This window comes from Delphinus delphis, chromosome 14, assembly GCF_949987515.2.
Source record: "Delphinus delphis chromosome 14, mDelDel1.2, whole genome shotgun sequence".
Lineage (NCBI taxonomy): Eukaryota > Metazoa > Chordata > Mammalia > Artiodactyla > Delphinidae > Delphinus > Delphinus delphis.
Window position 1 is genome coordinate 48,570,936 of NC_082696.1, and position 27,348 is coordinate 48,598,283.

Consider the following 27,348-nt stretch of genomic DNA (forward strand, 5'->3'; position numbering starts at 1 on the left):
TTTTCCACACCCTCTCCAGCATTTGTTATTTGTAGAAGGAATTTTACACATCTTAATTCAGCAGGTGCTCACAAAATTAGTTCATTTCCAATTTTCAAATGGGGAAACTGAAACTCAGAAGCAAGGTGACTTGTTCAAAGTAAAACAGACAGGTCTCCTGACACCAAAGTACGTGCTTTAGTTAAGACTTTGAGCCTTGGAATCTAACACTCAGATGAAACTTTGCCACTTAAGAGCCTTTGGGCCTGTCCTTAGTCTTTTGGAGCCTCAATTTGCTCATCTATAGAGTGGGAATAATAATAACAGTACCTACCTCATAGGGTGATTGTGTTACATGGTATCATGAATGTGTCTGGCACAGGGTTAATGTTAAATACATATTAGTTACAATATTATATCATTATTCTGATACTTCAAACTGCTTCCCTATAAACAGACTCACTGACTGTAAAGTGTCTACCACACAGTGGACACTCAGCAAATATTTGAATACGTGGGCTAAAGAATCATTTGATTCTTATCCTAGATTAATTCCTGAATCATTTTTTCCAGCTGCAATCAGGTCATCATCTTAGTGATCAACAACATTATTCTGCCCTCACCCAACCCCACTCCCACCCCCATCAGCTGACTCAGCAGGCCAGGCACCAAGAGAGGGCCGCTAACTCGGGGCAGCCAAATGAGGAAAACGCGTCTGCTTCTGGATGGAACGTGCTGGAAGTTGGACAGGTTCACCCCTTATTTACCACGCTTACAAATCAGTTGGAGAAATCCCAGATTTGTGGCAAGACAGAGGGTTTGTAAACCAGGAAGAGAAGCGAGGGCTGCCAAGCACGGACCGGCTTCCAGGGGATCAGCAGAGCTGCAGCTCCACGGACGAGATGAGGTCAATCGCTCCTTTCTCCAGGGTAATAAGTGACAGAGACAGAGGCGTGTGGGCCAATGGAGATTAAGATTAGAGGGAATGTCCTTAATAAATCCGCCAATGGGAAGCAGTTTTGCTTCTTCTGTCTCTTAGGGCACTAGACCAACCACTCACTGGGAAAACAAGTTTTGGTGCCAGAGCCTTCGGTGGGTTCCAAGGCTGCCTTTTCAGAGACAGGTACTTGAATGCTCCTGCTTTCCGCTCAGGGGTGGTTCTGGACCTACTCCACGAGTTTGGGGGATGTGTCTAAGGGGGATCAGGTGACAGAGATTCACAGGTCACTGGACCAGAATGTACCCCCTTTGCTGGGTCACTTTTCTCTTCCCTGGTAGCTGGCTATTCTCAGCCACAGGTTACTTTCCCTTTCAACTTAATTTATTCAAGCTATTTTGAGAAAGTTGCTGGGAAGGGGAGGCCTTGTGAAATAGGAAAGCCGGTAAGGGGATAGGTGTCTGCTTTCTACCTCTAGGGGCCACGCACAGGACTACGCTCCTCAAGCTTGCCCCCCATCCACTGGTCTGCTCCTTGCCCTGGACCCTTCCCTTCTCTTCCCTCTGCCCTGGCAATCCTGTTCCTTCTCAGCTAGCCAGCCCACTGGGGAGCAGTCAGATAAAATTATGGCTGAGGAAACTGTATACTGCTTGAGAAATGGAAATAACACACACTAAACCACTTTGGAAGACTTTACAATATCTCAGTGCCAGAGACCTTCAGAGATGGAAGTGAGCGCTGACTGCCTTTGCTGTACTCACAGTGGAGCGAACCACGCCACTCCCTCCTGAGAAAAGATGAATTTTACGTGCAGGTGGCCGTGTTTTGTACCACATGACCTGATGCCCTGGCTATTGCTGACTGGACAAGGAAGGACACCTGTGCCAAGGGCAGATTTATAGGCTCTGTCAGCCCAACAAGCTGGGCTGGGGCTAGAGCTTTGTGTAATAGGGCTGGTGACGACCAGTTGGACTAATTGCATTTTCTCTCTCTGGAGTTTCCACCTGAGACCTATTAGGGGAAGTTAGCTGGAACCAGAAGTGGAAAGATAAGCAGGGAAGCTTGGGGGAACACGGGAGCTGACGGTGGAGAGGGCTCAGTGGACTCCTGGTGCTCAGAGGTGAGGCGGTGGGAGAGTGTTGAACCCTCATCAACCCTCTGGTTTCCACCCTGGGTGCCGGTCTCAGGATGCCCAGCCCAGACCCCTGGATGTCTGTCTCCTGCATTTCCCTATGCACTCTCAGAAGAAGCCCCCTTTACAAGACAACCTCAGTGCATCTCTGTTATTTACCACCCGCAGGATCTAATAAAGAATTCACCCGGCCTGGTTTACAGATGAGGGAGTGGAGGCGAGGAGACCATGGCTAGCTCCCCAGGTTACGGAATCAGAACTTGAGTCCACGAAGGAATCCAAGCTCCTTACCTGGAAAGCCTGCTCTCAGAGGATGGGGTTTCAGGACAGAGGTTTTTGTGGGAGGAGTGGGTTTCCAGTTAGAGTGAAGAGCAGGAGAGATGCTGAGTTCCGTTGTTCGGACTTTGCATCACATTGTTATAATTAAAAAGCAGTTTGTAAACAGTAACAGCTGAGTTCTAAATTGCCCCAGGGTCTGGGTCGTGCCCTCTCCATGGCTGCTCCTCAGGAGGTTTCTGGGAGCAGATGCAGCAGCTCTGCTGCTCTTGTCCCCCTCGCTTATTTCACCAACCTTCCCTAGGCCGTGTCCACAGGGAAAAGGGTTTAGGAATGAAATGAGTAGAAATCCACCCCCAAGGGCAGACTTACTCAGCTGTCCTTTGTTCTAAAGGCAACTTAGTCCCAGGTTTGGGACTAATGTCTAAACTCCATGGAGACCTTGTTGTCCGTACCCTGACATTTAATGGAAAGAGGGCTTACAGGGAGCTCCCTTTATCCCATGAGAAATGCCGGCAAGAAAGGTCGTATTTGGAGAGGCTGTGGACCTAAGGAAAGAACCTTCAGGGCCAAGCTTTGTACTGGACGGAATAACTCTTGAAACAAGGTTTGTAGCTCACACTGTGCCTCCTCACAGGCCCATGGGTACAGTACGGATTGCAACTGTGGGAGCTGGTGTGATGGGACTCTCCACTGCTGTGTGCATTTCCAAACTAGTCCCGCGATGCTCCATTACAGTCATTTCAGAGCAGTTCAGTCCCGAGACCACGAGTGATGTGGCAGCTGGAATGCTTATTCCTCCTGTTTATCCAGGTGAGAAAGAGATTTCTGCTCCTCTGTCAGATATGATGGACGTTAGATAGAATGACGTTGGTGGAATTCTGTTGACGAAGACAGCTGGATGTTCACGTAAGTGTAATGTGCACTTTTGACATCTTGTTGGTTCATCTGTTAGGAAAGGCTCAGTTATGCAGCAAGACAGAAAGAACCTTCAAATCTTAGCAGCTTAAAAAGCAAAGGTTTATTTCTTGCTCATGCTGTATGTTGATTGAGCATCAGCAAGGGTTCTGTTCATCACTCAGGGGTCTAAGCTGATGAAGCAGCCAGAGCCTTGAATGCGGTCAGTACCTGTAGCTGGGGATTGAGAGCCCTGAGGGGTCTTGCCTTAGCAATTAAAGGTTCATGGTCAGGAAGCAACATTCATCACTTCTGGTGACAGCTCATTGGCTAGTGCTAGTCACATGCTCCCACCCTTCAGAAGGAGGCCAGGAAGTGCAATTCTATAAGGCTCCCAGAAGGTAGACAGCCAGAGTATTTGGTAAACAGCACCAATGGCTACCACAGTTGGTAACTGGTAACTCGAAGTCTTTCTACTGATACCAGTAGTGACCATCAAGTCAGAAAATACTTGTAATGGGACTAACATTATCCTCACTTCTAAGCCAGTTTAAAAACAATCAGTCAATATGTATTCAGGACTAAAAATGCATTGATTTTTTTAAAAAATTAATTAATTAGTTTATTTATTTATTTTTGGCTGCGTTGGGTCTTCGTTGCTGTGCGTGGGCTTTCTCTAGTTGCCACCAGCAGGGGCTACTCTTTGTTGCATTGTGCAGGCTTCTCATTGCGGTGGTTTCTCTTGTTGCGGAGCACGGGCTCCAGGTGCCCAGGCTTCAGTAATTGTAGCACGTGGGCTCAGTAGTTGTGGGTCGAGGGTTCTAGAGTGCAGTCTCAGTAGTTGTGGTGCACGGGCTTAGTTGCTCCGTGGCATGTGGGATCTTCCCAGACCAGGGCTTGAACCTGTGTCCCCTGCATTGGCAGGCGGATTCTTAACCACTGCACCACCAGGGAAGTCCCAATGCATTGATTTTTAAAAACACTTTCATGCGTCCTTTCCATTCTGTATTCGTCATACGAAATGGGAAGAGGAGGAAATAGCATTAAATAGGAAACAAAATCACTTTGCAGCTAATGAAGTTTATACTCAGTGTCTTCACTTCCTCATTTCCATTCTCCTTTTTCCCCTTTAATTTTAGTTTTTATTTTTGTATCAAAGTTATACATGGACATAGTTTAAGCAGTCAAATGCTTATGTTATTACAAAAAAACAGCAATCTGGACTTTGAAAATTGCCCTGCCTATTTAATCTGGAAACTCATGTCTCCAGTTCAAGATACAATCTCTGAGTTACCCAACTGCCGATTCCTCCCTCCTGCCGTCTCTGCCTTTCTATCCAGAATTGCTGTTTTGCTGGGCTTCCTGGATGAGTCCTCCCATTGGCTCAATTTTTTCCCCTTCCTATTTCTATCTTTTTCTCTTTCTATTTTACTTTCTGGGAGATTTTCTCAATTTTTTCTTTTTGCCTTGCTGTTGGATTTATTATTTCTACCGTAGCATTTTTAATATTCCAAAGATCATTTTTATTCTCTGAATTTCCCTTTGTTATACTATTTGTGTTCTGTGGCTGCAATGTCTTATCTTTCTGAAGACACTAGTAATAGTCTTAAAAGTTTTTCCTCCCTGCATAGCTTCTGTTGTCTCCAAGTTGTGTTTTTTTATTTGATGTGCTCGTTTTTCATGTTACAGGTTTTCCTTGGCCATGTGGTCTGGCCATCTTTACCTGTCTGTTGACCTTTAAGAACAGGATCCTAAACAGCTGATGGGAGTTTCTGGGTCCTTGCGTAGGGCTCGTTGCCTTGAGGCTCACTGGAGTGAGATGGGAGTGCTGTTTGGTTGGAGAACCTCTGATGTCATTATATTTAAGTCTTTCTTCTTGGGCAAGTCATGTTTCCCAGAGAAGAGGCTTCCAGTCCCCTGGCTAGGGTGGGTGAAGGCCTGGCTGGCAGCATTCTAGAAGGAGGGGGAGAAGAGGTCTGAGGTCTTAGCATGTGGTTTGCACATGTTTCCTTAACGCTCTTGTTTTCACTAGGGTATTCCTGCCTTTGCCTGCACTTGGTGTTTTCCTAGTCCAGAGACACCCCCTGCTTCACCTAACAGAGGATAAACCCATTTTCTGCCAGAGTGGGAAGGGCAGTCGCCTCACTATTGCAATCCAGGAAATTGGCTTTGTCAGCACCCGTGATGCTAGTGTACCTCTTGGGAGCTGCCTTGCAGGAAACAAGCACAGGAGCCTGGTGTGTGTGCAGAATGCTAGTTCACACTGGACACCTTTCTTGTGACCAGAGTCCTTGTGTCCATCTCCCAGGCATCCCCTTGTATGCATCAGGCCCAGGTGAATGGTGAGAAGGCTGCCTGACAGTCATGGAATCATCTTCAAATAAGGAGACTCACCTGAGAGTTCATTCAGGCCCCTGAGGCCCAGCTCACCCTTTGGCTGGGTGATTGGGGCCCCTGGATCAGGGTCTTTCTCTCTGGTGCTGCTAGATAGACTTTGGTTTTCTCTCTGGGCTTCTTTCAGACCAGCCCCAGTGATGAAAATCTTCTGTGCCCATAAATGTCAATACCATATGGGGACTATACTGTCCCATAGGTTTGTTGTGAGGATTAAATGAGTTAATACATGTAAAGCACTTAGAACAGTGCCTAGACGTAGTAAGTGCTATGTCAGCACTTGCTATTGTTATTACCGCTACTCTGGCTACAGTTTTCTTTTACCAGCACTTGAACATGAATTAGGTCCCAGGCTTGCTTTACCCACTGTTGAACTGGAATTGTCTATTCTTTTGGGGTGACTTTTGCAGTATGTGAATAGCAGTCACTATTTTGTTTTTTAAGGTTTGGAGTGGGAACAGGGGTGTGCATTTCAATACAGCCTCGTACACTGTCTTAGATTGTTGGGGTATAATCCATATGAGGTCTAATTTAGTTCTCTCCAGTTTATTATTTATTTCCTCCTTATTTGTAAACCAGTAGACCCAGTCTGCAATTTTGGGAGTGTTGAGTTCACACGGGCATATGTTTAAAGACAACAGCACAGATCCACTACTAAAGAAATATTTACTGGCTCCTGAGCAAGTGAATTGCTTTAAAACCTGCTACTGAAATGCCCTCATTCACCTGGAAGCAGGATGCCTCCAGGGGCTTTTCGTCTCTACCGTGAGCTCTAGAGACATCTCTCCAAGCAAAGCTGACCCAGTATCCTCTCTGCTCAGTTCCCCCATCTCCTCTGTGTCTCCCCCTATAGCAGCCCCTCAGGATTACTGTTCCCCAGTCCCTGGCCTGACCCTGGACTCTTTCTCATGACCTTCCCACAGGGATCAGACGGCCAAATACTTCATCCACAGTTGGATTTGTCAGTGCTTCTGTGTCATGCTTGCTCTCTGTGCCTACACTGGACACTATTATTTTGGGGCTTGAACCCTGACCCGTATTTTCTCCCTGGCAGGCCTGGAACCCTTCCAGAGCTATGTCCAGATCCAATCTCCTGTACACAGGCAGGGATGCCTGGGAGATAGGGGGCACTGTTCCACAGGACTCTGACAGAGAGGTGTGGTCCCGGCACACCCCTGGTGACCCCAGGAATGCTACTCCAAGCTGGTCTATGATTCCATGGAATGGAGGGGAATGGAGGTAATGGCAGCCGTGGATGGGGCTGTAGGGAGCTCAGTTCCACAATGCAGGACTTGTTTCCTTGTATCAGAAGGGTGAGCAATCTTGGCTTCCCACTGACATTCAGTCTGTTCTTCGACCTGGTTGATCTGGGCCCCACAGATCTCCCCTTATCTCCTGCCATGTTTTCAGCCCTCAGGAAAGAGGCCCTGGGTTCTTTCTCCTATCATCTCGACTGTGTGGCCAGCTGGATGCCTCAGCCAGATTGGCTAACTTGGCTCAGATTGGTTATGGACCTTTCAAGGACCTCTGAAATATGCCTAGTGCCAAAGGCCAATACGCCCTTTCCAGCTGGCCCATATGTTAGATTTTTCCCTCATCGGTTGATTTCCCCTCTGTTGATTAATAATTATATGAACCGACCCTGACAGCAAGTGTCAACATTCAAAACTCTGGTGGCTGACTGATCCTCCGCCACAATGCGGTACTTTATCTAAATGTTCCTCCCTGCCTCTTTAGTTTTTCCCAGTTTGTAGGAAGGAGCTTCTCTGAAGATAATCATTGTCATTATTTTCCTTTCTGTTCTGCTTTGCTTTTCTCCACCATCACAGACACACCCATTCACAAGCAGAAGCAGTGGTTTAAAGAGACTTTTGATCACCTGTTTGCAATTGCCAATTCTGCAGAAGCTGAAGATGCTGGTGTTCTCCTGGTGTCTGGGTAAGAGAGGAAATCTGAAGTTATTTTAGAATTTAGAGTGATCTTAACAGACTTTAGAGTTCAACAGAAAATATCACTGAGTACCTGCTATGAGCAGAGTGCTGAACTAGATGTAGGAGGATTTAGAAGAACATTTTAGGCTTTACTCCAAAGAACTCAAGAAAGACAAGTTATAGCATTAGACTTTTAAACAATAAACAACCATTATAGTTTCTCATCACAAATGCTATTTTGAGTTTCCTCAGGGAATATGCAGTGATTTACAAATATGGCTAAAAATATATATAGCTGGTAAACACTGAGTTTGGGTTATATGGGGCTGATGGGGGGGTGCTGATGGAAAGCAAACAGGTGTGATTGATATGGGAATGGGTACAGAGGCCCAAGGCACAGGCACATCTTTCTTATTTGGTGTCCATGGAGAATGAAGTGTTCCAAAAAAGCAACTATTATAGTCACTAAAGTTACCTTTTAAAGTGCCATTTGGGAAAAAATATTTCTGAAATGGTTAGCAAGCTTCATTTGATTTTTCACATCCAATTTCCGAAGAAATGCAAAATTAAATAAAAGAGTTTAAAATATTAAACATTTCTAACACAAACTGGCACTTAAAATATGACAATACCTTTCTAAATCTTCTCAGACAGAAATCACTAACCATACTGTCACTTCTAAGTTATGACATAACACATACATTGTCTGTGTTATTCTATGTGATAACACAACTATGCCCTACAGCCTTCTGAAAAACAGAGGGATGTCTGCCTTTTACTAAGTTCTCAAAACCACTGCATCTTTTGTGCTGTTTAAAAAAAAAATGTCCTGTCTCCTCTTTTGAGTTCAGGCTGTCTGCTGACATTTTCTGCTGGTGAACGTACCTGCATCAGGCAGATTTCTACTCTATTCCGCTTCTTGCTCTCCCTCACCATCACAAACACCAAACGCTATTGATATCACTAATTTCTCAAAGTCCCTACCCAAAGGAGCAGCTTTACTTCTCTACCTTCTGAAGATGGATTGAAACTGTAACTGTCTCCAGAGCCAGTTGATAAGCCACATAGAAACATCGTTGTCATTGATTTATGGTCACACTTTGTTTTTGTCCAAACCCAGCATGACCCAGTCTAATTCACAAACATCAGCTCTCAGTAATTTTTGGAAACAGTTGTGTCCAAGATTCAAATGTCCTTTCAAGAGCAAGACTTTGCCACTATTGAGGATATTAAAAGGAATGTACTTTAAGCCATTCTAAAAAAGAGTTATTTATTTTCCTCATATGAATGATTTTTATCCCACTTGCTTCCAAAAAGCATTTGAATCAGTCAAGTGAAGATAAGGGCACAAATGTCCTATGCACCTTGGCATAAGTATAAACTTTATTCATCTACTTATTCCTTCAAAACAATTTACTCAGCATTCACCAGTATCAGGTACTCTTCTAGGAATTAGGGAAATAGAAATGAGCAACTTAGTACATATTGCTTGGCACAAAGTAGATGCTCAATAAATATGTGTTGAGTGACTTTTTAGGAAAGACAGACATGGTCCTGCCCTCATGTAGCTTATGTTCTGTAGGGAATGTCCTAAATCTAATGAGTTACATATGAGACATGAGTCACCAAGGGAAGAGTACAGGGTGCTATGGAAGCATTTATCTGGAGAATAAACTTGTTCTGGTAAGTTATGAGAAGCCACTCAGAAAAAAAGTGATGTTTCAGTGGAGACCATCCACATGAGTGTAGGTTAGTCTGCTGACCCTGTAGAGGTGAAGGGGACAGAGATAGGGTCCAGGGCAGAGGAGGCAGCATTCAGGTAGAAGCAATAGTACATGTATAGACCTGAATCTAGGGTGACTCTGGTGTGTTGGAGGGACTGAAAAACGCCTAGGGTAATGGAAATCCATTGAGGGATTTACACAGTGAAGTAACTGATCATATTTGCATTTCAAAAACATTCTGTCTGCAGTGTGGAGAACAGATTTGTGGAAAGAGAGATGATGGTGGGATAGATTAGGTGTTGATAGTGGGCATAGAGAACAGATGGATTTGAGAAATGCTTATGAGGAAATTAGATGGGACTTGATAATTGATGGCATGTAGTGGGTGAGAGTGGAGAGAAGGTCAAGGATGATTCTCTGGTTTCTGGAGTTAGCACCTGGGTGGATGGGGAAAGGGGGAGGGAAAGAGCAGTGGGCATGGGGTAAATGTCTGAGACATGGGGGTAGACTTCTCCAGTAGAGAGTAGGCAACATGGGTCTGGATCTGGTTTTGGAGCTCAGGAGAGAGAAGAGGAGATAGAGTCTTCTGAGTGTTTGGCCTATAGTATGATGGTGAAGACAGGGAAGAGGACAATCTAGCCCAGGGATAGTGTGCAGCATGAGACAGCAAGAGGGCCTGTTGTAGAGACCTGCAGCAAACAACATTTATACCTTCCACAGGAACCGTATAGAATGAATTACTTAGAGATATAAATTCCAGTACATTAATTACCATAGCATTAGCAACCATGTATAGCACTCAAATGACTTCCCTTGCTACTTTAGAGCAGCCATGCTTTGCAACATTTATTCCTATTGATGTAAAGAGCCCGATACTTATAAATCCAAACATGTGCCTAGCAGCTATTGATAGCAAAGTTATAAGCTTCTTGTTAACAACTAATATCTTTCTAGCCTCATCAGCCCCAGCCATGACTGAACGATAACAGGGCTTGTCCTGACAACTCCTGGCTTCTCTTATCAAGAATGTAACGTGATGATCTACAACTTAATTCATAATTCACAGCCCTGTCTCCTGCACCACCACCGTTGCTTCTTCTAACTTAGATATTTTGTTCAGAATTGAGGCGAACCGTTAAACTTTTGATGGTTTACTTACACTTTATGTAAAGCATTATGCAAAACAGAAAAATCTTTCCTCAAAAATGCATCATCATAAGTAAATAAAGAAAATCTGGGCAAGAGCTTTTTAGAAAAAGAGAGTTAAATTCAATCTTTAAAAGGCACACAACTTTTTAAATGTCTTATTCCAATGCCGCACCCCCCACCCCCGCCATGAACATTTTAAATTTAGCTACTGAGTTATCTGAACCTGAGAGAATTGAAGAATAATTTCTTTCTCTGTATGGGTATAAGAAGTGTGTTTTAAAAATGCTTTAGAGAATGTAACATGGAGTTCACTAGAAATTTCATAGAACTTCAGGAAATTTTTCCACTTTATGTGTTTGAGTTGGCAGATATTTCGGAGCATTCCTACTGAGGAAGTGCCATTCTGGGCTGATGTGGTGCTGGGATTTCGAAAGATGACTGAGGATGAGCTGAAGAAATTCCCCCAACATGTGTTCGGTCAGGCTTTTACTACACTCAAATGTGAAGGCCCTGTCTACCTCCCGTGGTTGGAGAAAAGGTCAGTTGAAGTGGCTCTTTGCTGCTTTCTTTGTCTGTCACACCCATAAATAACTTCATAGCTTCTCTGTGGCTCCTCAGAGCTCTTGTGCGCTGTGTCTTGCTGTTCATTAGTGGCTAGGGCTTTGTACAACATTCTGAAGACACTGTGCCACAAGGAGTGAGTCATACCCAAGTTAGTAACACGTCCATCTTCTGCCTCACTGTGCACCTTGATGCACGATTTGGTCCTTCTCTCCGCACCAGTAAGACCCCCTCATTGAAACAGTATCTTACTTTGCTCATCCGTAAAGTGAGATGTTTGGAGAATATGCTTCCAGCTGTAAAATGATATGATTTACTCTAGTTCTTTCGAGAATCTTAGGCTTATTATAAGTTATTTTTGAATTTTTTTCTCATTAGTGAAAAAGAAAATAACCCCACTATTTTATTTTGTTATGAGCAAGAACTTTAAAAGTGAGGGCTTATCTAAATTAGGTAATTGCTTCCTTACCAAGTTCAGCCCCAAATTTCATGAACTTGCATTTTGGCTTGGTTTTCAGGACTTTCTGTTTCCAGTTGGTTAGGAAACACATCAAGGGTATTTTTATTTAAGACACATCAATAAATCTCTCTTTAGTTTCATCTTGAAATTGCAAGCATGTTGAAGGTTGTGAAACTTTGGCCCTTTCAATCCCCAAGTCTGTATATTTGGTAGATGAATAGGAACAATGCAAATTATTGGGTAAATGTTGGAAAAGTGACTTCAGGTAAGCAGTGGCAGCAATGGCTTGGTCCCAGATGTAGGAGATAGGATAATTAATTGGAATAATTAATTAATTCCCTAATTCTTTGTTGAACTTCTATGTATACCTAGCACTGTGCTAGAAGCTAGTCAAAAATGAAGGATAAAATATGATCAATTTTCTTAAGGAATTCATAGTCTATTTGGGGATGATGGTGTATATATGTGTGTGCACATTGATATACATGTTAATTAACAATTACAGTAACACATGTGATGAGGGTTAAATACAAATTTATGAAGGTGGATTGGGAGTGCAGAGGAAGGAACCTAAGTCTGTTAGGCACATGCTGGGAGCACCATGATATATTTTTGTAGCTTTATAAGTGCTCTTTTCACTTTTATCTCTTAGCAATTTATATGGGACTTTTTTCTTCTTAAAGTGCCAGTTTCATAAAACCTACACTTTTGTGCCTTGTCGCTGGCCCATAAACCCCTGTTTGTATGCCAGATTTAAACCACTGTATATCAGCTGATAAATGAACATTTGAGCCATCGTGTGATGGAGTTACCCATCAGCCAACATTCCAGTTTCAGGGCATCACCATCTTTTCTGAGTGGCAATGTTGTGTGGTGTTGCATTTTTGTCTTTATATTATAAAAATGCCTGGAAAAAGAACATTGGAATTGCTAATGCTATTGATATGTAGTTGGGGTATCATATATCTTAATAAAATTCAGATAAGGGGAAATTATTAGGCAAGCCATAAGTGGGAGAGCTCTGTTGTAAATATACACATATTTATTTTGGGCCACCCTCAGCCAGTTTCACACGAGAACATATATTACCTGAACAATGTGTTCAAATATCACCTTCTAGAAAACAGGCCCCTTATTTCCATAATAACCTTATTTTCGAGCCTAATCTCTAATTGTGGGATGAAGGCCTGGGAAAAGTCTTGATTTTCTCTCATTAGTTGGAAGCCTGCTGTCAGCGTTTTACTTTACTTAAAATAACCCTGAGCGAGTGGTACTTTGTGCCAGTGGGAGCCACCTCCCGGGTGCAACACCATCGGGCCTGATGACCAGCCAGCTGGAGTCATGCCTTGGAGCATGCTGTTTCCTGTCTGTTTTTAGGTGACAGAGTCAAGGAGAAGAGGTCTGAGGGGCTGCTTTTGTCCCCATAGAGTCCCGGGGAGGACTTTTTAGGTCCATTTGTTTGATATACGTGTCCACCATGACAGTGGGTGGGGACATGTGTGCCTCAGACAGACAGTACACACAGTACACACTGTTGCAGGGAAGCCACGAGGAGACCCCCTTCCTAGCTGTCCCACCCCCGCCCCACCTCCTGCTTTGGTACCCCCCTAGGTCCCTGATACTTCGTGCTTCCTCTTAACCCCCAGTGAGGGGCCTGCACAGACAGTATGCAGGGGCCTCCTCTCTGTAAGATTGGTCAGCCCCCCTTCCCTCAGGCCCTGGCACCTGACCAGAAGGCCAATGTGGGGGAGGAAGAGGGTCACCCGTTCCCTTTACTTCTGAGGAAGGCTTTGTAGGGCTGGGACTCCTTTAAGCCCAAGGCAACCCTCTCAGAGCAAGGACTTCAGGCCAGGTGGGAGGCCAGGCAGCATGGTGGTGAGAGCGTGGGACCCCTGGGGCTCCCTCTGTAGGCTGCCACCCACTTTCCACCTCGGATGACCCAGCTGGGGAGCCATACAATCCCTGCTTGTTCCTCACACCCAGGGTCTGTTATGTTGCCTCCTACGCCCCTTCTACACAGTGTGAGTGTTCAGCCTGCAGCGTTCTGACTCAAAAACAGGCATTTTACTTAGCAAGCCGCATAACAATGCCTTCAATTTGAGCTCTATCCTTCTGAAATAATATTAATTTCCAGGAAAGAAAAAAAAAGTTTATAACCACAAAGTAGATCGTTAGCATTTTTCAAAGAACAGAAAGAATCATCCGCTTCTCAAAAAAAAAAAAAATCCAATAATACCCAGAACAAACAAATAAACAAAACCCCCTGAGGGTTAATCAGCCATGCAGATCATGTTTTATATCTTTGGCCAGTGGAGTTATATTCTGCTGCTTTGTACTTGCCCTTCCAGGAAATGAATCACAGAGGCAATAAGTCAACTGAGCCTGTCTCTTCACCAGGCATCCTACCTAAATAAATCATCCCGACTGGAGCAGGATGGTCCTGCCTTGGGAGACATTCAGAAAGCGGCATGCCCCATTTCGGTGCTGGGGGCCCTGTAACGTTGGTGCGTTGCCTTCTTTCCAGCAGGCCACGCCTTATTCTGTGGCCCTGATAAGGGCCCTGCACTGAGCACAGCACTAACCACACTGAGCTTCTCTCCCTGCACTTTCCTTCCCACTCATCTAATGAGTCCTCTCTGTTACTTTCCCTGCAGGGTCCCAGACTCTTGTCTCCTATAGCTTCTGTTCTCCTACTTGGCCTGACTCACAGCAGTGCCTATGCTACTCCCTCGACAGTTGGACAGAAATATGGATTGTACATCAGGCATGTGACAGGTCATCCCTGCCTAACAAATGTCCAACTTGCAAAGGTCCCTTCCTGTGCACAGTAGACCCCTGCTCCCCCATGCCCAACACACCCCGTGCCCACCAGAGCACAGCCTTCCTTTTCCAGGCCCCTAGAGAGTTCCTCCTACTCCCAGCATTGGCCCCTGGCCCTTAACCAGAGGAGGCATGGGCAAAAGTTGGCCTTAGACACAGGTCTAATATGAACTCCCCACTTTCTTCCTGGTTACACAAGGATGAGGCAGGAGGGCACTAGCCAGGAAAGTGGAAAATGATGGTGTTTATTTTTTTTTTCAATTTATTTATTTATTTACTTTTGGCTGTGTTGGGTCTTTGTTGCTGCGCCTGGGCTTTCTCTAGTTGCGGCGAGTGGGGGCTACTTTTCGTTGTGGTGTGCGGGCTTCTCATTGTGGTGGCTTCTCTTGCTGCAGAGCACGGGCTGTAGGCGCATAGTCTTCAGTAGTTGTGGCTCGCGGGCTCTAGAGCACAGGCTCATTAGTTGTGATGCATGGGCTTAGCTGCTCCGCAGCATGTGGGATCTTCCTGGACCAGGGCTCGAACCCATGTTCCCTGCATTGGCAGGCATATTTTTAACCACTGCACCACCAGGGATGTCCTATCTTTTTCTGAGGATGGCAACAAGGTTAGTAGGGAATAGATGGAGGCTGGCTGTGGTGCAATGGCCTTGGGGGCTTCCACTGGGGCTCCAATTGCTGCCCTAAGGCAGTGGAAGAGGGGAACCCCACCTGCTGGACTGACTAAGGGTGCACGGCTGCTCCCCTCCGGACCACTCTGCCCATAGAAACCCCAGGCCTCATCCACACCTCCTCCCCAAAGGGAACAGAAGCTGCTCTGTGACTGAACAGGGCTTAGACCGATTAAAATAAGTTCGTGCAGTGGACAAGGCAGAGATGGATCTTCCGAGAAGTGGGAAATAGAATACAGTTTATTTTATTAGAACATGCATTGCAGCAGAACGAGTGAGCAGTATGGTCATCAGATGAGGTTAAAATTATCGGGTTAAAATTATATGGTGAGAGAGACAGAGAGAGACAGAGAGAGAGAGAGAGATTTAGTTGCTTTGTAAACCTAAAATGCATTTTAAAAATTCTAACTATGATATTTTAAGTATAGCTACATTAAGTGTCACTAGGAATAAACAGTGGATTTTCCCCCTGAATCTCTATGCATAGCATTATTTGCCAACTGAGATTTTCAGTTAGTTTTCTTCTTTTTCTCCTTTTCTTCAGACAAATGGACTAAAAATTGTTAATTTTCTGATTGCTGTTAATAAAGTACCCTGCTTCAGGTTTGAAGCAAGGATGCCAATGTGGTGCCACTCTCTAGCTTTTAGGGTTCTCTAGAGAAACAGAACCAAAAGAAAAAAATATATATATATAAAGAGATTTAATATAAGGAATTGGTTCACACAGTTATGGAGGCTGACATGTCCTAGGATCTGCACGGTGAGTTGGCAAGCTGGAGACCTAGGAGAGCCAAGGCTGTAATTCCAGTCTGAAGGCTGGCAAACTTCAGACCCAGGAAGAGCGAATGTTTTAGTCTGAGTCTGAAGACAGGAAAAAGCTGATATCCCAGTTTGAAGGCAGTCTGGCAGGAGGAAGGTCAGCCTTTTTGTTCTGTTCAGGCCTTCAACCAGTTGGATGAGACCCACGTGAAGGAGGGCAATCTACTTTACTCAGTCTACCAATTTATGTGTTCATTGCATCCAAAAATACCCTCACAGAAACACCCAGAAGAATGTTTGGCTAAATATCTGGGTACCCCATGGCCCAGTCAGGCCAAAACATAGAGTTAATCATCATATACCCAAACTAGGATTTCATATTGTCTTCAGTATTGGCCAACACTCATGTCAAGTCCACTAGGTATTGGGCATTGAGCTGGGTCATAGGTGTAGTGAGAAGCATAAGACGTAGTCTCTCCCCTTGAGAAATTTATAATTTATTGATATCAGTCCCCTAGAATTTGTTGTGCTCACATCTTGTGAACCACTGTCATGCCTATTATTTCACTTGAACTTGAACTTCACAGCCATCTCTGAAACAGGCAAGGGAGGTGTCATCCCCATAACACAGGTGAGGAAACTGAGGGTCAGAGACAAGAGGTGAGCTGGCCCAGACCTCAAAGCTAAGCTAATGTGAGGCAACTGGGACCTAAACCCATGCTTTCCAATTCTACATCACCTCTCATTTGGAACTTGCTTCATTCTGCCAAATATTTACACTCTGTCTCCCAACTCCTTTGTCAATCCTGAGGAAGGGCACTTTGCCTCTAAGCAGTACCTTGCACACAGGCATTCAACCTGCACCCTGGTGTAGAGAGCCGCCAATAGTCTTTTTCTCATATTACGTCTCCTATATTCTACAAGTGACCTATGAATAAGATGATAGGACCTGGAGTTATTGTTTAATAGGTACATAGTTTCATTTTGCAAGGTGAAAAAGTTCTGGAGTTGGATGATGATGGTGGTTGCAAACAATGTGAATGTATTAAACTTAATGCCATTGAACTGTACACTTAAAAATGGTCAAAATGGTGAATTTTGTGTTATGCGTATTTTACTACTATTAAAAAATAAGATTACAGAACTTGGATAAACCATTTCTTTTCATTCTTGATGTACTTGGTCCAAAAAATCATTAGCAACCACAACTGTTATTTAGTCCATCAGCTGCAAATATTTTGTGTTCCTCTTATGCTAGCATCCTTGTGGTAGACATAAGGAGGAGTGCATGTGAGCCCTGTCCCAACCATCTGGTTAGGGAGAACAGAGTAGTACACCGGAACATGCAAGAGTTAATTAACAACATGAGACAGAATGTCCAAGGCAGTAAATTTTTTTTTTTTTTTTTTTTTTTTATTTTTGCGGTACACGGGCCTCTCACTGTTGTGGCCTCTCCGGTTGCAGAGCACAGGCTCCGGACACGCAGGCTCGGCGGCCATGGCTCACGGGCCCAGCCACTCCGCGGCACGTGGGATCCTCCCCGACCGGGGCACGAACCCGCGTCCCCTGCATCGGCAGGCGGACTCTCAACCACTGCGCCACCAGGGAAGCCCCCAAGGCAGTAAATTTAAGTGCTAAATAAATGGCATGAACAAAAAGTGCTTGGGGTTTTTAAAATACCAGGTTAACCTGGTATTTATTTAGCATCTAGAATGATTTAGGAACTCCATTAAACATAAAAAGGATGAAGCAGGTAGTTTGCTTTGAGTTTTTGAAATAGGTATTTATTTAGTTAGGTTCAACTTTAGGAATCCCTGGTTTCCAAGGATGTGAGGCAGTCAGCTAGAATTTGGCCTGCTTGGGCCCTGGAAGCTCTGGAGGTATTTGATCATTCGATGGTCTCCTCAGTTTTGTTTCTGAGTTCCTGTCCATCACTTCTGTAAGGGGTTGAGCAGGAAACTGCTATGGCTCACTTCATGGTCTCTCGTTCTCCCCAGGCTAAAAGGAAGTGGGGGTCTGATACTCACCCGAAGAATAGAAGACCTGTGGGAGCTTCACCCGTCCTTCGACATTGTGGTCAACTGTTCAGGCCTTGGAAGCAGGCAGCTTGCAGGAGACCCAAAGATTTTCCCAGTGAGGGGTCAAGTGCTCAAAGTGCAGGCTCCCTGGGTGAAGCATTTTATCCGAGATGGGAGTGGGCTGACATACATTTACCCAGGTATATCCAATGTAACCCTGGGTGGAACTAGGCAAAAAGGAGACTGGAATCTGTCCCCAGATGCAGAAATTAGCAAAGGGATTCTTTCCCGATGCTGTGCCCTCGAGCCCTCTCTCCATGGAGCCTGTGACATAAGGGAGAAGGTGGGCTTGAGGCCCACCAGGCCAGGTGTGCGGCTGGAGAAAGAGCTCTTAGCCCAGGGCAGCCGGAGGCTGCCTGTCGTCCATCACTACGGCCACGGTAGTGGGGGCATAGCCATGCACTGGGGCACTGCTCTGGAGGCCGCCAGGCTGGTGAGCGAGTGTGCCCAAGCCCTCAGGACCCCTGCTCCCAAATCAAAGCTGTAGGCATGAAGTGACAGCAAATGGCCCCAGAAACTATTAATCAAAATATAATTTAAGTACCAGAAGAGATTCAAATAACTTTTCCATTGAATGAAAGTTTAATTGGACATGGCTTTGCTTTCAAAATTAGAAATGATGCAATATGTATCAGTAGACTTAAGATTAGTACTAATCTAACTTAGTACTAGACTTAAGTCTAGTACTAATGACATAGGGCATAAAGCTCTATTTTTGTTAAAAAAAAAACTTGCTATAAAGTAAGATTTCTTTTAGATCTCGTGTCCAAGGATCTATGCCGATTCACGTGGTTGCAGGGATTTTTTTGGCTCATAAATCCAGAGGAGGAGATAATGTATGGAAAACACTTAACTCACTGTTGGTTGCAGAGCTGCCCATGACGCTTATAGGTTGCAGTCAAGTGAACACCATAATCCTTTAAAATTACACAGTGATATACAATTCAGGCTTATTCCATTTAGTGGAAGACAAAGCATGATTCCTGCTAGTGCTAGTGGCAACCTCTACTTCCTCTCAGCTGGTACTGATGGTAGAACATAGGGATGATGTTGCCTACAGATGTGGCATTAACTCAATTGCGGTCTGGGGTCAATCACCTGAGGGGTGTACTTTCCACTACCACAAATGATTGAGAGCTGGTTTGTTGGATGGTTGACTTTGCCTGAGCATTTTTGAAGATTGAATAGTATGTGCAGCCAAAGGGCTAATTTGCTAATTAAAATGGAACAATTACTCTGAATAAAATATAAACAAAGAGTTTTCTGCAAGTCGTTAAAAGGTACTGGGGAGGAGTGGAAATGTATCTCATGATAAAATGAGTTTGGGAATTGCTGAATTAATAAATCTAATCTGGATTCTTGACTTGGTCTTTAATCTGTTCATGTGTATTGTGAATTCTTAGGAGGGTTTTTGGCTGAGTGAATGGTAAAGGAGATGCTATTCATTGAGGTAAGGAAGCTTGGGAGAAATATATGTAATTATTTTTTTATGAGAATAGTCTGTTTTATTTGACATTTTCTAGGACTGGAGAATTTCTAAGTTTGAATATTTCTAATTTAAATATAGGCCTAAATAGTAGGCCTTAATAAGATGTAATGTGTATGGTGTTTATGTTATAGTTATCGGGACTTCCCTGGTGGTTCATTGGTTAAGACTCCAGGCTTCCACTGCAGGGAGCACAGGTTCGATCCCTGGTTGGGGAACTAAGGTCCCCCATGCCTTGTGGTGTGGCCAAAAAAAAAAAAGTACAGCTATCGTTGAAAAGGTGAATGAAAATAGATACATGAGGGTCAAAAAAAAGAAATATGTGTAATTTTAATTTTTGGAGGATATGGCTTATGTTTAGTGATGATAAGTTCTATTTTAGACATCCTGGGGGGAGACGTGGAACTGGCAAAGAGAATGGGAAAGAGAAAGCCCCCAGCACATGTCCATTCTTGCTGTTTTGTTCGTTGAGCTTTTGCATATGATTTTTTTTTAACATCTTTATTGGAGTATAACTGCTTTACAATGGTGTGTTAGTTTCTGCTTTATAACAAAGTGAATCAGCTATACATATACATACATCCCCATATCTCCTCCCTCTTGCGTCTCCCTCCCACTGTCCCTATTGCATATGATTTTGTTTGCAGAGAATGTTGTGCTGGGAGAGAGAAAGATGGAAAGAGCGGGTGTGCATTGCCAGTGTACTAAAGGACCTTAATCATCCCTTGCAGTATTAAGGTTCCCAAGTTAAATCGCGTGGATTCTTTTCTATAGATTTCCACCAGGGGGTGGTGGTGTATCAAATTCAGATAAATTGGTACATTGGAAAATTTAGAAATGGTTAGAAATAAAAATTGGATACCAGGTGTGTGGAGTATGTGGGTGATTCTTTTGAGGTTTTGGAGTTTATATGCCCTAAATGCAATTGTTTTGAATTCTGTTTAAAGTATTTGAGAAATGTACAAGCTCAGATAGACTGAAAATACACACATCCATCCACACACTCACACATGCACTCACTACATATGACCAGTGAGAAATAATATGTTATGACAAATGGCATTTGGAAGAGGGGGAATACATTTTTTAATGGTTAAAAATGAAAATCTTCAGAATAGGTGTATTTCAGTCATTGTTACAGCAGTTTTAAGTGTACTCAGTTGTTCCTTATGCCCACAGTTTAGATCCTGCAGCATTTTCATTTCCTGTAGGTAGGTTCATACTCTATGACTATTGCCTATTTGCAATGGTCTAAGCAATTACTCTAGTTTAATTTAACTCTGCATTTTATACAAGACTGAAAGATTAGAGGTTTCTTGGGAAAGTGGTCACGGGGGCATGCCCTGATTTCATTTTTACTAATTGATAAATATTTGCTCCTTCTCTTAAAGGTTAATTCATTTCGATCAGTACCTGCCAACCTGGGTTGCACATTAAAGTCACCGGGGAAGTTTGAAAAACTAATCATTCCCAGCCCTGCTCTAGTAAATTAGCATTTGTTGGGGGTTGGGTGGGGCCCTGGCAACAGTATTTACTCATAACCCGCAGAGTTCTATCCAATAGCTGGGACTGAAGGTTATGAGCACTGTTTTACTCCTCTACTCACGGGGCTCTGCCACTTCTATAACCACTCGCCTCCCTTTCCTTCCTCACCATCTTGGGGCATTGAGCTAAGAGGGATGTTCTCACATATGCAGGTGTGTTCTTAGGCACTCCTGGGCAAGGTGGTAGGTAGGAATTAGCTGTCTCCCAAAGTGGCTCTCTAGAAATGCTGGGAACCACATTGTTGGCTGTAGGTCAGCTGCCTGTCTGAAAGATGAGAGGCTGAATATACAAATGGACAGTGGCCAGACTATATATAAAAGAACTCTGATCCATGGTCTGCAGCAACCTGCCTGGGAAACTAACCTCTTTCTTTACAGTAGCCAGCAGGGGAGCCAGTCTGCTATAGGTCAGATTTGTAAGAAGCTACATTGCTATCTCTAGTAACAATCCAGAAAGTTAAACAATCATTTCTGGAACAATTGGTTCCAAATGGCCAGTACTTGGTTAATAACTGCCAGCTGCCCCAATTCCTGTCCTGTTTCCAACTTAGGACCAACCAGAGAAAGCCAAATATGCACCCCTGACCAATCACACAGGATGCCCCACTTCTTAATAGCCTGCCAACAGCTTCCCCATGCCAAGAGCATCCATTCAGGGCACACCTGAAGTCTTCTCTTTTGTCACTATAAAGCTTTCCCACTCTTCTGCCTGCCTTGGAGTTACGGTGGCTGAACTCCCTTACTATAGCAAGCTCTGAATAAATAGTCATTGCTTTTCTCATTTGGCTGGTCTTTTTTTGGTTGTTGTTGTTTGTTTGTTTCCACAAAGATTTCCTGTTTTTGTAAGCTGAAGTCTTAGATCACTATGCTAAAGCCTGAGAATGGGCCCCCATTTTCTATGACAGATCATTTAAAAACTTTTTCATAACATGGAGAACAACCGATTTCCTTCTTAAATCCCTGCTTTCAAGGGTCTGACATTTGTGGCTGAGCTAGGACCTGCTGCAGCCATGACCCAGTGGGACACAGCAGCTTTGCTGAACCTCTTCTTCAGCAGACAGAGGTTATGTAGACTTCTAGGATTTTATTTGCTTAGGAAGAAAAAGTTAAACAGAAAGGCCATAGCCCACTAGGACACGGTTGTACAGAAGAAAGGCTATTTTAAAAAATGATATAGATTCTTCCTTTTATTGAATACATGCATTCAACCCAATTGATATTTGAACTATCTTTTTTTCCTCAATCCATTAAGAGCTTTTAGAGAAAAGGAAGAAAATGATGGTGGGAGCTGTGTCCTCTGGGAGTTGTAGTTCTGGGAAACATGTTCCAGGACTCTCATAACTTGTCAGATATTTGAAATGAACGTAGCACTTAGAGTATTTTTTTCTTGATTCCTCTCATCTTTCTTCTTGAGGGTGTGAATGATGGAAACACATTTGAAACCTGTTTCCTCTGGGTATCATTCACTGAGGAAAAGCTGAGGGAGATGTTTAAGTGGTCTCTTTCTTCTTGAAAAATCTCTGCAGTTTGCCACCAGGCCTGGGGACTTTATTATCCTGAGTGACTTTGCTGCCTATAAATCACAGCCCTAAGTGGCTAAAGGGAATGAGTTAACCAAATGCCTGAAAAAATGTAACCAATGTTTCTTCAATTATTAGCAGAACAATTGACTTGCATCTGGTCAGGGCACCTGCAGACCTGGCCTGCAGTCGTGTTACCTATAATTCCACCACTCAGAGCCTAAATTTCCCTTGAATTACAGTTTTTACTCTGATGCATGTTCTGAGCTATCAGTCCAGCCCCCAATTTTTTATGCGTCCTAGTATTTCTCTTCCATACAAATCCAAGTGGTCTGGCAATGGAACTCAGCTATTGTAGTGAATACTCCAAATGGTTTGCCTGCTCTACCCAGGACCCCTTTTCTGGGAAATCTGCTCAAACCTGGGAGTTCACTATTTGGGCAGCATCCCCAGTACCCTGCCTCTCTGGTTATAGTTATTGGGTCAGAGGAAACTTTCAGCTAGGTTTAGGTTCAGTTATACGTAACAGAAACTCTCCCACATAGCTGCTTAAATAAGATGGGCATGCATTTCTCTCTTACTTGGTAGAAGCCTGGATTTAGGCAGTTCTGGGCTTGTGTGGGGACTTCATCAGTGATCCAGGCTCTTCCTGCTCATGTTCTGCTATCTCAAGGGTATGGTTCCAAGATGGCAGTTGGAGCTCCAGCCATCGCATCATTAATCCACTCCCAATGAAACTTTCCAGAAGACTCACACAATACTTTTGCTTATATCTTATTGCATAAGCCTACACTAGATTCAAATGAAGCTGGGGATGTAGTCTTTTGACTATGTGAACAATGTAAAAGTCAAGGTTTTAGCAGGCTCTGCTAAAAGTAAGTTGGGTTAAGCTAGTCAAATTCTTAAGAATTTGTACCAAAGGATTCTAAAACTGTTTCCTGGTAATGGCAGGCTCTGGAGGCATGTAGACTTGGGGCAACAGTGGAGGCTGTTCAGGTTTATGTAGAGGAAGCAAGGCAAGAAAGAGAAGGCAAAGAAAAGCAGAAAATGGAGAGAAGAAAGCCCAAGGGGATGTACTTTGGGGGAAGCATCAAGAATGACCCAGGTCCTGACCCAGTTCCACTCCTCATGCTGTCTGCCTGGACAGTCAATTCTGCATTCCTCAGAAACCTCATGTTTTTAAAAATTGCTTTTCAGAAATTATTGTGTTAAGAAGAGAAAGGGTATGGGAGCTGGAGAGTTTCAGATTCCCCCAAAAAGAAGTTATTTTTTCCTGGAGCTATTAATGATACATATTATAGCTATAAGAGTAAAATCTTAATATCATGGAGCAAATCCAGCATTTGCTGAATTCTATCTTTTACTTAGAAATCTTGTCCTTTCTTTTCCTAAACAGGGACATTTTATATATCCTTATATCCTTATCTCCTTTATAGTTGTTATCACCCTTTGTTAGGATAGACAAAGTCTAAACTACTCAAATAAATCTCTTGTGTTCTAACATTGGTGTTACCCTACCTCCTGAATACATTATCAGTCCCTGGTCAAGATCCTATTGTAATCAGTGGTATTCTTAGTAGTGCATATTTTGGCCTTTAATTAGTATAATTGAATTATGGCCAATTTGTATGACTGTAGGAGTAATATCTGTATTTCATTTCCTGTCTGTGGATTCTATGGGGAAATATTTTACCATAATCCCCTTTTCTCCTTGAGCCCATTAAGTAGACCCTCTCCTTTCAACCAAAAACTTTTGTCTAAGTCTGCTTATAAAAAATGAGTGGATCCCTGGGATACAAAAACAGATTTCAGCTATCCACTTAGACCAGGGGCAGCAAATTGCTTCTGTAAAGGGTCCAATGGTAGGGTCCAATGGTAAATATTTTAGGCTTCGCTGGCCATGCAGTCTATGTTGCAACTTATCTCCTCAACTCTGCCACCATAGCCTGGGAGCAGTCTGATAATGTGTAAACAATGGTCACGGCTGGGTTCCAATAAAACTTTATTTACAAAAACAAGCAGAGGGCCAGATTTGACCTAAAGGCTGTAGTTTGCCTTGTACTAAACTATAAGCTCCATTTGGGCAGGGACATATCTGATTTGTTGAACAGTTTATACCCAGCTCCAAATGCCAGGTCTGTTTCTTGGTAAACATTTGTTGAATGACTTAGTGAGTAAACTATCAATGTGACATCAATGGACAGATTATTCCAGCTTAAATTTGAAAAAAATTGTCTTTCCTGTTGGCTTTCTGACTGATTTTCCTTAAAAATTGTGAAAACCTATCTATTACTAAAATCTCACAGTTTGAGAATATCACAGAGGACTTCCCTGGTGGCACAGTGGTTAAGAATCTGCCTGCCAATGCAGGGGACACAGGTTTGAGCCCTGGTCCATGAAGATCCTGCATGCCGGGGAGCAACTAAGCCCGTGCACCACAACTACTGAGGCTGTGCTCTAGAGCCCGTGTGCCACAACTACTGAGCCCACGTGCCACAGCTACTGAAGCCCGTGTGCCTAGAGCCCGTGCTCTGCAACGAGAGAAGCCACCGCAATGAGAAGCCCACGCGCTGCAACGAAGAGTAGCCCCTGCTCGCCACAACTAGAAAAAGCCCGCGGGCAGCAACGAAGACCCAATGCAGCCAAAATAAATAAATAAATAAATAAAATTTATTTTTAAAAAAAAGAATATCACAGAGAATACATTCATGGCCTGGATTCTCGGGTGGCTGAATTACCTAACCAGCTAGAAGGACCAGGACGAAGAACATTTTTTTAGGAGCAAAGCCATGATATCTGTGCCCCCATTCAAGCCTGTATATCTCACTGGTGTTATTCTACTGGACAAAGGTCTTGTCTTCATGGAGTTTACATTCAATTAGTGGAGGTAGAGTACATAAGTACATACACTCGTGTTCGGACGTCTTAAGCGCTATGAAAAAAAACTTGTTTAAAAAAAACTGGGAGGCTCAAAGCCTGCTATTTTACCTAGAGTGGTTTGGTCAGTGTACGGAGCAGCATACACAGTGGAGTGTGGTGGGGTGCTGTGAGCGAGAAGGAGAGTGGGAGCAGATTGGCTCAGCCATGTAGACGGGGGTCAGATTTGCAGCTGTGGTAAGGATCTTGGATTTTGTACTAAGGGCAATGGGAAGTCATCAGAGAGTTGACAGCAAAGGAATCACATGATCTCGTGTTCCTCTGGTTCCTGGATGGAGAATAAACTGAATGGAGAGGCGAGGAAGCAAAAAGGGAGACAGTACCAAGGAGGCCATTGCAGGGGTCCAGGGCAAAGAGGAGAGTGGGCTGGACTAGAGTAGTGCAGGTGGTAAGGAGTGGCAGGACTCTGAATATTTTGAAGGTAGACAACAGGATTCACTAATGGATCTGATGTGGGATGTGAAAATAAAAGAGGAGATAAAGCTGACTCCAAGGCTTTTGGTCTGAACATCTGGATGAATGAAGCTGCTGTGTTTCAAGATGGAGAACACCGAGGGAGAAGAAGGTTTAGTTGGAGGGTGGGAGGTAGAAATAATCAGAAGTTTGGGGTATGTTAAATTTGAGACATCTATTAGGTACCCAGGTGGAGATGTTGAGTACGCAGCTGGATATATTTGTCTGGAGTTCAGGGACAGGACCAGGATGGAGGTATAAATTTGGGAGCTATTAGTGGGAAGCAGCCGCATAGCACAGGGAGATCAGCTCCGTGCTTTGTGACCACCTAGAGGGGTGGGATAGGGAGGGCGGGAGGGAGACGCAAGAGGGAGGGGATATGGGGATATATGTGTGCATATAGCTGATTCACTTTGTTATGCAACAGAAACTAACACACCATTGTAAAGCAATTATACTCCAATAAAGATGTTTAAAAAAATAACTGAAGTCTCTAAAATAGAAAACCTAAAAAACAAATGTAAAACTTCCCTGAAATAAAGGAAGAATCAAATAGTCTAAAAAAAAAATTGGGGCGCTATTAGCATATTTAAAGTTATGGGAGTCGATGAGATATTTTGGGAGTGACTATAAAAAAAGAAAAGAAATACCTGAGGGCCGAGCTCTGCAGTCAGTCAGCATTGAGAGGGTGGGAAGATGAAGAGGAGATAGCAAAGGAACTTCCAGTAAGGTAGAAGCAAAACCTGAAGAATATGGTGTCTCAGAAGTGAAATGAAGAGTTTGTCAGGAAGGATGGAGTGATCACCTGTGTTGAATGCTGCTGAGAAGTGCAATAAAGCAAGACCTGGGAACTGACCATTGGATTTGGCAAAGTGGAAATCACTGGTGGCCTGAGAAAAGTAGTTTCTCTAAAGTGGTGAGGGAGAGAGTCTGACTGGAGTAGGATCAAGAGAGAGTGGGAAGAGAGGAGGTGGAAATATTGAGTATAAGACAACTCCTTTAAGGAGTTTTTGCAACAAAAGGGAGTAGAGAAAGGGGGCGGTGGCTGGAAGGGGTGGCTCCAAGAGATTTGGTGAGATGTTCTCCAGCAGCCTCAGCAAGTAGCGTGGAAGATGGTAACTAGACCATTTCAGGGCTGGGGACTGCAGAATGGGTGCGGCAGGGGGATGGGAGGCCAAACCATCCAGGGTGCTGCTCAGAATGGCTAAAGTAAGCCCCCTGGGACTGGGTTGGATGGCCAAGGAGGTAAAACCATGATCCTTAGGAGGAAAGAAGTAAGGGAACCAGAGAGATAGGACACTGTGGTCAGAGAGAAATACACAGAAAATTAGAATCAAAGAAGTAAAGCATTTGATGTCAAAGTCTATACTGCAACATTGAGAATGGCTTTCTTAATCGGAGTGTGATACCAAGATGAATGAGGAAGAACAACCAGGAAACAAGAAGTTTAGAAGACAAAGTAATAGTGGGGAGAGAAAGAAACTAACATGTACTGAGGACCTACTATGGGCTAGGTGCTTTTTACATGTACTATCTCTTTAAAATATCTTCAAAAGCCTGAGATATTAAAATTCCCATTTTATATCCAGGGAAATTGCAATTCAAGAGGTTAAATAACACGCCCAAGGTCACACAGTTAGC

The 27,348-nt window shown here is 43.7% G+C and overlaps 1 protein-coding gene across 3 annotated transcripts; it reads left to right on the plus strand.

Moving 5' to 3' along the window:
- Nucleotides 1-679: 679 nt before the first annotated feature.
- Nucleotides 680-19,060, plus strand: DDO (D-aspartate oxidase). 3 transcript variants are annotated; one of them, XM_060030579.2, is made up of 5 exons: nucleotides 1,054-1,102; nucleotides 2,962-3,137; nucleotides 7,445-7,553; nucleotides 10,781-10,957; nucleotides 17,687-19,060. In XM_060030579.2, the coding sequence occupies exons 2-5, from the start codon at nucleotides 2,966-2,968 to the stop codon at nucleotides 18,252-18,254; spliced, it is 1,026 nt and encodes a 341-aa protein (XP_059886562.1). In that variant the 5' UTR covers nucleotides 1,054-1,102; nucleotides 2,962-2,965; the 3' UTR covers nucleotides 18,255-19,060. The 3 variants fall into 3 exon arrangements, with proteins under 3 accessions (XP_059886559.1, XP_059886562.1, XP_059886561.1); XM_060030578.1 differs by lacking the exon at nucleotides 1,054-1,102 and adding an exon at nucleotides 1,919-2,036; XM_060030576.1 differs by lacking the exons at nucleotides 1,054-1,102; nucleotides 2,962-3,137 and adding an exon at nucleotides 680-908.
- Nucleotides 19,061-27,348: the final 8,288 nt, after the last annotated feature.